This window comes from Nematolebias whitei, chromosome 1 (assembly GCF_014905685.2).
Source record: "Nematolebias whitei isolate Nwh7 chromosome 1, NemWhi1, whole genome shotgun sequence".
In the NCBI taxonomy this organism is placed as follows: Eukaryota; Metazoa; Chordata; class Actinopteri; order Cyprinodontiformes; family Rivulidae; genus Nematolebias; species Nematolebias whitei.
In genome coordinates, this window is record NC_056498.1 from 35,256,041 (window position 1) to 35,266,286 (window position 10,246).

The window sequence follows — 10,246 nt, forward strand, 5'->3', positions numbered from 1 at the left end:
GATGGTAACCCTGCTAGCATGGATGCTAGCCCTGTTAGCATGGATGCTAACATGTTAGCATGGATGCTAGCCCTGTTAGCATGGATGCTAGCCCTGTTAGCATGGATGCTAACCCTGTTAGCATGGATGCTAGCCCTATTAGCATGGATGCTAGCACTGTTAGAATGGATGCTAACCCTGTTAGCATGGATGCTAACCCAGTTAGCATGGTTGCTAGACCAGTTAGCATGGATGCTAACCCTGTTAGCATGGATGGTAACCCTGCTAGCATGGATGCTAACCCTGTTAGCATGGATGCTAACCCTGTTAGCATGGATGCTAGCTCTGTATGCTAACATGTTAGCATGGATGCTAGCCCTGTTAGCATGGATGCTAGACCAGTTAGCATAGCATAAATATTAACCATGTTAGCATGGATGGTAACCCTGCTAGCATGGATGCTAGCCCTGTTAGCATAGATGCTAACCATGCTAGCATAGATGCTAGCCCTGCTAGCATGGATGCTAGCCCTGTTAGCATGGATGCTAACCCTGTTAGCATGGATGCTAACCCTTTTAGCATGGATGCTAGCACTGTTAGCATGGATGCTAACCCTGTTAGCATGGATGCTAACCCTGTTAGCATGGATGCTAGCCCAGTTAGCATGGATGCTAGCCCAGTTAGCATGGATGCTAGACCAGTTAGCATGGATGCTAGACCAGTTAGCATAGCATAAATACTAACCATGTTAGCATGGATGTTAGCCCTGTTAGCATGGATGCTAGCATGTTAGCATATATGCTAACCATGTTAGCATAGATGCTAACATGTTAGCATAGACGCTAGCCCTGTTAGCATGGATGCTAGCCCTGTTAGCATAGATGCCAACCATGTTAGCATAGATGCTAGCCCTGTTAGCATAGATGCTAACCATGTTAGCATAGATGTTAACCATGTTAGCATAGATGCTAACCATGTTAGCATAGATGCTAACTTTAAATTGAAAACACCATAGGAAAGCTAACTGTTGGTTATCAGCCTGTGATCAACAGGGATTATTAAATGTGATCTGTGTCAGCATAATGAATTTGAATAAGCTCACACAAAAACATGCTAACCCTGCTAGCATGGATGCTAGCCCTGTTAGCATAGATGCTAACCCTGCTAGCCCTGTTAGCATAGATGCTAACCCTGTTATTTTTTATTTACCAGCCACTTGTGTTCGTATCTGCATGCTGTTCTGCAGCGCAGCCAGTGGTTCTCTGTACTCTCCAGCTCTCCCCGTCAGCACCTCGTCCAGCTTCACCTTTACCTGGCTCAGCCGCTCCCGGAACAACCTGCGACGTATCACACGCTGCAGTCAGACCTCTCCTTCCTCTCAGCCTCCTGACGACTTTAAAACGTTACAGTGAGACTGAAAGTTCCATAAAGAACTTCAAATCGTGACTCATCTGACCACAGAGTTTCAGCTGGCAACGGCGGATGGCACGGTGGATTGTGTTCACTGACAATGCTTTCTGGAAGTGTTCCTGAGCCCATTCTGTTATTTCCTTGACAGTGGCATTCCTGTTTGAGGTGCAGTGACGTTTAAGGGCCCGGAGATCACGAGCATCCAGTAGAGTTTTACGGCCTTGACCCTTACGCACAGCGATTGTTCCAGATTCTCTGAATCTTTTGATGATGTTATGCACAGTTGATGATGATAACTTAAAAGTCTTTGCTATTTTACGCTGGGTAACACCATTCTGGTATTGCTGCACTATCTTTCTGTGCAACAATGGTGGAATTGGTCATCCTCTTACCATCTTGGCATCTGAGAGACACTGAAACTCTGAGAAGCTCTTTTTATACCAATCATGTTGTCAATTGACCTAATTAGTGTTAATTGGTCTTCCAGCTCTTCGTTATATGCTCAATTTCCTTTTTCCAGCCACTTATTGCTACTTGTCCCAACTTTTTTGGGATTTGTTGACACTGTGAAATTTTGAATCAACATATTTTTCCTTTAAAATGTTACATTTACTCAGATTAAACTTTTGATCTGTCATCTATGTTATATTACGAATAAAATATTGACATTTGCCATCTCCACTTCATTGCATTCAGTTTTTATTCACAATTTGTTTAGTGTCCCAACTTTTTTGGAATCCGGTTTGTATTTTATTTTTCTGTTTCCTCTGTCCGGGTCAGTTTGACGCATCATTTGCACCAAAACTATTAAACTGCAGCAGAGATGGAAAAAAAAAAGTGGATTAGTAAAAATAAGGAAGTAATTTTCTTGAACCTACTTCTCTTTGAGCTCCTGAAACTGTTTCTCCAGATCAGTCATCTCGTCCAGACACTCCCCTCTCCTCCTCTCACAGTCTTCATCGTCCATCTCTTCAGAGGAGAAAAAAAAAAGTTGTATTTTTGTTTAGCATGGTTTAAAAAAAACTGATGATTTCTTACCTGAGCTCTCCTCTTCTTCCTCCTCCTCCTCTTCCACCTCCTCACTCTCCTCCATGTCGCTGTCCCTCTCCTCCATGCTTTCCTCCATGGTCTCCTCTCCTCCTCTCCTCTCAGCCTCCTCCACATCCCCGTTGGCCTGAGGGAGCTGCGACTCTCCGTTCGCCTCCATCTCCTCCTCCGGTTCCCTCTCGGGGGGCTGGGCGGGCATGGCGGGCTGGAGACACGAGGTCAGACGACCACTTTCAGTTTGATTCTGTTTGTGAACCTGAACGCCACGTCCTCCACTTGTGATGCAGGCGACTCCGACGGCCACCACCTGGATTAACACCTCCACCCCTCCCTGCTGCGCCGAGCTCAGGGGTCCATTGTTGGAGGCGTTGCTTGTTTTATCAGGAGTTCTTGTGGCTGATGCGATTCAGATCAAACTGAAAACCTTCCAGTTCAGTCATCAGCTGACGGTCCTTCACTTTCTCATTCTCATGTTCTTTATATATCTTAATCTGAAGATGTTTTTAAATTAATCAATAACTACTGATTAAATCAGCCTACAAAATCTAAACTTGATTATCAACACGTCAATCATCAGGCAGCTAAAGGGAACAACAACAATCGGCTCACAGCAGCCACAAGGCTGCTGGTGCAATCTGGTTCACTGTAATCTACTCATCTGTTCATAATTCAGTTGGGATTAGGGTTGGGATCACTGGGCCATGAAACTTAAAATAAAAGCTGTTCGCTGTAACTGTTGACCCTTCTACTCCTTCAAGATCATTTTTAACTAGAGAAATTACGTTTCCTGAGAAAATGCAGTGTGAACACTTATTGCAGAAGAACTTGCTGAAAAACAGCTGAAATGAGCTACAAACCTGTTGAAATGTAGCTGAAATGGAAGAACAAGCCTACTTAGCAGAAAAAAGCAGAAAGAACATATTATTAGGTTTAAATAAGCAGAAAAGAGCACAAAATTAGGAAATTAGCTACAAAAAGCTGAAACTAAATATAGTTGAAAAGTAGCTGAAATGGCAGAAAAAGCTGAAACTAGCAGAAAAAAGCTGAAAGAAGCATAACAAGTTGAAATTAGCAGAAATAAGTTGATTAGGCTGAAAGTAGCAAAAATTACCACAAAAAAAACTTGAATTTGTCTGAAAACAGCTGAAATTAGCTAAAAATGCTAAAGATAGCAGAAAAGGTAGAACGAGCTTAAATTAGCAGAAAGAACACGTTTCTCTTGTGAATGTGTTTTGTGTATTTGGTTTTGTATTTTGTATTTGTTGTATGTTTATGCTGCTGTCTTGGTCACGTCACTCTTGGAAGAGAGGTTTATAATCTCAACGAGTTATTTTTCCTGGTTAAAGGATGCATACATACATTGCTGAAAGGAGCTGAAATGAAATTATCTGAAAAAAGCTGAAAAGTAGCTATAAAGCAGAAAGAAGTGGAAGGAACACGTTGTTGCTGAATTAGGCTGAAAAAAAGTTTAAATGAGTGCAAAAAATGTGGAATTAGCTGAAAAAGCTGAAATTTGCAGAAATTAGCTGAAAGGAGCATAACGAGCCAAAATTAACAGAAAGAAGTTAAAATAAACACAAAAATGACGTAATTAGCAAAAAGAATCTGAAAGGAGCACAAAGCAGCTAAAATTAGCTGGAAAAAAGTTTAAATTTGCACAAGGAAGCTGAACCAGAAAAGGCTAAATATTTAAAAAAGCTAAAGCCGCACCAATAACAAAAGTCATGGCAGGATTGTCCTGAAAGAGCTGAACGTTTTGATTTATGATTTGTTGAAATATTTTGAAAACTGCAGAAAAAGAATTGCGCTGAAAAATGTACAGAAGAAAAATGGATCACAACAGTGTGAATGCTAAAAAAACCACAATATTAAAGTTTAAACAAAGGTCGGATAATTCTGGTTAAAGTTAGGGGGTTGGGAATAAAATACAAAACAGTAACTTGGGTACAAAATGGTAAGGCATGAGGGTACGAAATGACTCGGGCACCTCACCGTTGAGTTGCTATAAAATTAAAAACTATTTTGAACATTTAAAAAAACAAGACTACCATAAAATATAGAAAAGAAAGAAACAGCTGGAAGGCGGACACAGATGTGATCATTTAAAAACACACCGAAAAGTGAAATAAACAACGATCAAAATTAATAATTCACTTTTTCCCCACCTAAAAGCGTACAAATAATTAATTCAAGGCACTTCAATAAATTCCTAGTGACTTTAAAAAGGACCTAAATTTAAGTTTGTTATTTTTTTTAAGAGATTAAATCGCATTACAAAACCTACAACATCCACTGTGGAGCAAATAATCTACAGGAAAAGACTGCAATTATTAAAAATGGCATAAGAGGAGAAAAAACTCTACACATCTGAAAACAACATTAAAGTGTCTATGAAGGACAGAGTTATGTGTCTCACTCTGTGATGGAAAAAACGTTGGAATAAGCAGCAAGAAAAACTCAACCATTTTATACTTTAAATAGTCAATGAATGTACTTCCGCTTAGAACCGGAAATAGTTTTCTTTTTCATAACCACAGCGTAAAAATACACACAAACATTTATTTAAACATTTCAACTTCTGTAAAAATACAGTTGTATAAAAAATAAAACAATCTGTCTAAGTTAATTTTACATTTTAAAGGACTTTTATTTTGTCGTTAAACCGACAGTCTCAGCCGCTTCCGTGACGTCATTCGCACGATTGTAAACGGTGAGAGCAACAGCGGTTGTTTAGAGTTCACTAAGCGTTTAAATTAAGACAGGAGGCGGCTCGATCGAGTGTATATTTAACTTATAAACCCTGAAAGGGTAAATAAAAGCTCGTCTCGTTGTTTTTATTTGTAAAAATCGCGGCAAACAGGCAGCGAAGTCAAGTGCAACACTAGCTAACGTGAATGAACCAACACGGCGAGGGGAAGACTGCCTGCTCGTCATGTTTACAGATTAAAACAACTTGTTCATTGAGATATTTCCTTCAAACTGATGGGGCGAGTGATGCAGAACGATAAAACCTGTATTTAGGTCAACGAAGACGCCAGAGAATCTCCGGAGCATCTTTCATTTTGGTCTTTCTCGCCGCACACACGGATTAAACACCGTCCTTCTGTCCGTGCGGGCAGGCGGTGCTGTTTGTAAACAAATCGGCCTCGCTTCACCCGTCTGGCAGCCGGAAGACGAAGCTGCTCACCTTCTTTAGTTGTTGAAGTGCAGAAGTTTGATTTTTATTTGAGTATTTCCATTTTTGAAAAAGTACTTCCTCTTCGCCTGGCTCTTCAGTTCGACACTTTGCCGGACTCAACAATCCCGGGAGCTCAGCCAATCAGCGCCGAGCACCCCTGGTCATCTGACCAATAGGAAACTGTAGCCCCCCGGAACTCGTCTGACCAATCAGAATGCAGGGATAAGTCCGGTCAACCAATCACAAGCCAGCGTGTAAATACAATGTAGAACACAAAACGTTTATTACATTTTTATTAGTCACGTTTGTGTTTATTAGATAAAAATTATATCACACTTTAAAGTTTTTTTTTTTTAACCACGGGCATACATACCATAAAACATACAAAAAGTTAAAACGGGACAAAAATCAAGTTTTACCTGTATAATTAAAAAATAAAAATAAAGCTTTAACTGAGGATTAGTAGCTGTAAAAAAGAAGACGGTGAGATCACTGACTGATAAATGGTTGCTGACATTTGTTAAAGATGAAACCAAAATGTTAAAGTAAAAAAAAGAAAAAGTTTAAATTGGCAAAACAGAAGCTAAAAGCTATTATCAAACAAACCATAGCTACAGCTAAAATTTTTAGACAAACTGTAGCTTTGAAGTAAAAAATAGCAACACTAAAGCTAAAATTATTTCAACTGTAGTCAAGAGATTAACTAAAACTACTACGACATTAACAAAGCAAGTATTCACTCAAGCGATTGTTTTTGAAGGAATTGAATAATGTTAATGCTTTTCTATGGGGAAATAATTGTAAATAAAGTTAAATAATTCAAAAGAGTATAAAAGTTACAAACATCACAGCACCCTAATACTAAATGAGCTGAATGTTTTGATATATAAACAGCTAAAATAGCACAAAGTGCACTGAAGTAGTTTGCAAAAATCAAGCAGAGGAAACAATCTGGTGACTCAGCACAATAACCCACAGAATGACTCAGTGTTTATTTTAAATGTTTTTATTAAAGTTGCATAAAAGTGTAACAAAATTGGGCAAAAACAAAACCTGTTGTTCATATTGCTACATTTGTTTTTCTAATCATTGTCAAAAAACAAAACGCCTCCACTCCAATCTGCACGGTTGAGTTTAGCCTCGACGAGAACGGGTTGTTGTTGTTTTTTTCTTCTTTTTTTAATGTTTTTGCCAACAGTAAAAAAACAAAACAAAACAAAAATCTGGCTTGTCAATAACAGTCTAAGTAGGTAGAATCCAAACCTGGATTTAGAAAAAAACCATTTAAAAATCCGCTCAAGTTCAGCTCCTGATCGTTCTGCCTCGATCGGAAACACTCAGAAAAGGCAAAAGCAATCGCACCAGAACTCATCGGAATGGATTTTTCTTCAACATACAGGTTCACCCAAGTGTCATGGTCACAATAAAAACAGAGCAGTATCCAGATCTAAACAGAACCACTTGAATCAAGGCCTAAAAGTATCAAACACACACCTCTAAAAACGATAAAAAAAAGAATCTCAAAACGAGGAGCGGCAGAAGATTTTCAGATTCTCCACACGCCGTAACTTCAGTCGCCATTTTGTTAACAAAAAACTGACTTTCTCCTGGTTTTTTTTGTTGTTTTTTTTGGTTTGTGTAACATAAATTATACCTAAGGCAACATCTGTTTAAAAAAAAAAAAACTGAAGGAAGCAAACAACAAAAGATGTGAGAAAAAAGTGAAATGAACGCTGAGACGAAGGCGCGACGGTAAAAAAGTTTGCAGGAGTTTTAAGAGCTGGTTGCAGGAATCTCAGCGATCGTTCTAATGGGTTTAGCGGGTTTCGGTCTCTAACCGGGTCAGATCAGAACCTGATGGCTTTATTCTCTGAGATGATGGGCGTGGATGGAGAATGGGTCAGGCAAGTAAGCGAGAAAAACAGTTTGAAACATGGATCTGCTTCCTGTTTTTTTTTTTTGTTTGTTTTTAGAGCAAAGTGAGCTCTGAAAATGAACAAAAAACTAGAAAAATATGACAAATCGGGATGTTGTGATTTAAAAAAGGCAGTTTTTCTCTGTTCTATCAGTGTGTGATAACAACGATTAAAAAAAGGGAACCAGTCCCATAGCGATAAAAACAAATCTGTCCTAGCTAACAGCACAATATACAGGCCCAAAAGCACTCCGAACTAAGACAGATGTTGCTGTACATTATGTAGCAACACACACTATTAGCATTTAGCAACACGGACATACATGTTGTATGTTTAGGCCGGACAGCAGCCGCTTCAGAACCTGTGACTGACTGGATGACACGTTTGAGGAAAGAAGTCCTATCCATTTATTCTGTAAAAAAAAAAAAGAAGTTTGAAACAAAAATCAGATTATTTTTAGCCTGGCCACATGGAAACGACGACTTCTCCTCCTCGCTGCAGTAAACACACTCTGAGGTGCTCAGAGGTTCAGATTTTCTTCACCAAAATGACACAGTGCACATCGTATTTTTAAGAAACGCACTAAAAGACGACGGTCTTTAAATGCAACGCTGCAGCAGTGCCTCTGTTTAAGAGGGGGTAGTTTGTAGTGAGCACCTAAAAAGGGGTTTTAAAAATAAAAAAGTGATACAACTAAAGGGATTATCTTCAAGCCCTCAAAGTAAAGCACAAAACATAAAGGTTTATAAGTGGCAGCTCGATTGTTTGAAAATTAAAACAATTTAAAATGATGATAAATCTCGGCGGTAAAGATGGAGTTCTCCTTCCGTCTCTTCGGATTTTCACTCCGCTCTTTTATTTATGTCTGTGGGTTCTTCTGTCTCTTGTTCTTCTTCCCACGCCCCCGTTGTTTTTTTTATTTTTATTTAGTAATTACAGGTCTCGGCTCCTCCTCTGACAGATTGGAGGAAGAAGAGCTGAATAAGGGCTGTCTGCAATTCGGAGCGAGGGGGGAAGGAGAGCGCCTGGATCAGAACAGACAAGTCCGTTCTAGATTTGATGGGGTTTTTTTTTACCTTTTTTTTACTGATTTTTTTTTTTAAGAATCAAAAAACTACAAACTCATCAAGTTACCAAAAATAGTTAAAAGTGAAGAGTCAACTGAATCCAGGCAACCAGAGAGAAAAATGTGAGGTTCAAACAAAACAACAATTCAAGATCTTTGAAGGAAGAATGACGTTAAATTAAAACGATAATAAAGATTTAACAAAAAATGTAGGAAGACGAGAGGGCCGAAGAGGGGACCGTGTGGGACGCCATCATTTCTTCTGAGGCGTGGAGAGCTTCTGCATTCCTCTGATCTTGTCAAGCAGCTCTGAGACGAAGTCCTGTGAGGAGACGAGAGAAACGGATCACACGAGGCCCGGTTTTCAAAACTAAACGAAAACAGTTCCAGGAAGTAAAGATAAATACCTCGGTGGGTTTAAAACAGTCGACCAGTAAGTCCTGAAACGGTAAAGTGAAACGATTTGTTTGTTGTTCTGCTGGTTTCTGTGTCTTTATGTGATTTTATTTATTTTACCTTCACTCTGGCGGCTCGCTCCACGTCACTGGGCATGTCCAGCAGCTCGTCCACGTCTATCTCCAGCTCTGGGATGGCCTCCTCCTGCACAAAACAAAAGGGAATCAAACCCTTCAAAACAAATCCTTCAAGACAATCTTCCATTAGTCTCTAAAATGTCTCCACGTCTGAACACTAGAGGGCAGGAAGTGTCCACTCAACGTCTTATAGCTCAGTTCTTAAAAACATTTATTCACCATGAACAAAACAACAACTTTATTTAGTGCTGTTTGTGTTTATGCGCCGTTCTTTTTATAAATTGTTTATTTATGCTCCTAAAATATAAATATTTGAAACAAATAGGTAATAATAAAAAAAAACCAACAAGGCAGAGAAGCCTTAAAGTGATAATTCAGAGATTTTAACATGGGGTTTTATGGAAAGGTTATGAACAGGTAATATCTTACCTGTTGCAGATAGCTCCTTGAACGACCTTGGTTTGGAGAAATAAAGTTAAATTCTGCCCAGATTAATGAACTAACAGAGTTAAATCATTTTTGTTCCTAAACTGAGGTCGTTCAAAGAGCAATCTACAGCAGGTAAGATGTTAAAGGGATAATCTGGTGATTTTTGAAGTGATGTTCTGTCGTATAAATCAGTCAAAGAGCACAGAGTTTGGAGAAAACAGCAGGAGTCATCGTCGAGTCTAAGCTAAGGGACCTTTTCGTGTTGTTTTTCAGAATAATGAAATAACTTTACTCATAAACTACTTCCTGATGTGAAATAATGCTACATTAGGTAATATTCAACCACCACACCAGGACTATTCAGCTAAACTGCTCACAGTTACTGGAAGCCAACAGCTCAGGGGCCGGACATCCGCCAATGTCATTACATTAATTTATAACACCAGTATTTCCCAGACTATTACACAAGTGTGGGCCACCCCCCCCCCCCCCTCCAACAAACCCTACCATCCCCCCTCCCCCCCCCCCCCCCCCCCTCCGGTCGACAACTTATTGGTATTGATGTAGCTCGGGGTGCAAGACTAACGCGCTAGCAAAAATGCTACTTATGTACCATTCCACTCCCCCACACCGTCGACAATTACCGGCAGCAACATAGCGCTATACACAGATGTGACACCCCCCCCCC

The 10,246-nt window shown here is 39.6% G+C and overlaps 2 protein-coding genes across 2 annotated transcripts in view; both read right to left on the bottom strand.

Annotated features, from left to right (window-relative positions):
• The window catches only part of brms1 (BRMS1 transcriptional repressor and anoikis regulator), a 13,416-nt gene extending 7,690 nt beyond the window's left edge, over window positions 1–5,726 (bottom strand). The window contains exons 1-4 of the mRNA XM_037676602.1: window positions 5,624–5,726; window positions 2,428–2,641; window positions 2,268–2,358; window positions 1,189–1,316 (exon numbers count right to left, since the gene is read on the bottom strand). Coding sequence (XP_037532530.1) covers window positions 1,189–1,316; window positions 2,268–2,358; window positions 2,428–2,635 — 427 coding nt within the window. The 5' untranslated portion in view covers window positions 2,636–2,641; window positions 5,624–5,726. The remainder of the gene's footprint in view (window positions 1–1,188; window positions 1,317–2,267; window positions 2,359–2,427; window positions 2,642–5,623) is intronic.
• A 1,429-nt stretch (window positions 5,727–7,155) lies between these two features.
• ppp1r14bb (protein phosphatase 1, regulatory (inhibitor) subunit 14Bb) overlaps window positions 7,156–10,246 on the bottom strand; it is a 30,825-nt gene continuing 27,734 nt past the window's right edge. Inside the window, exons 2-4 of the mRNA XM_037676624.1 lie at window positions 9,113–9,196; window positions 9,004–9,036; window positions 7,156–8,918 (exon numbers count right to left, since the gene is read on the bottom strand). Coding sequence (XP_037532552.1) covers window positions 8,850–8,918; window positions 9,004–9,036; window positions 9,113–9,196 — 186 coding nt within the window. The 3' untranslated portion in view covers window positions 7,156–8,849. The remainder of the gene's footprint in view (window positions 8,919–9,003; window positions 9,037–9,112; window positions 9,197–10,246) is intronic.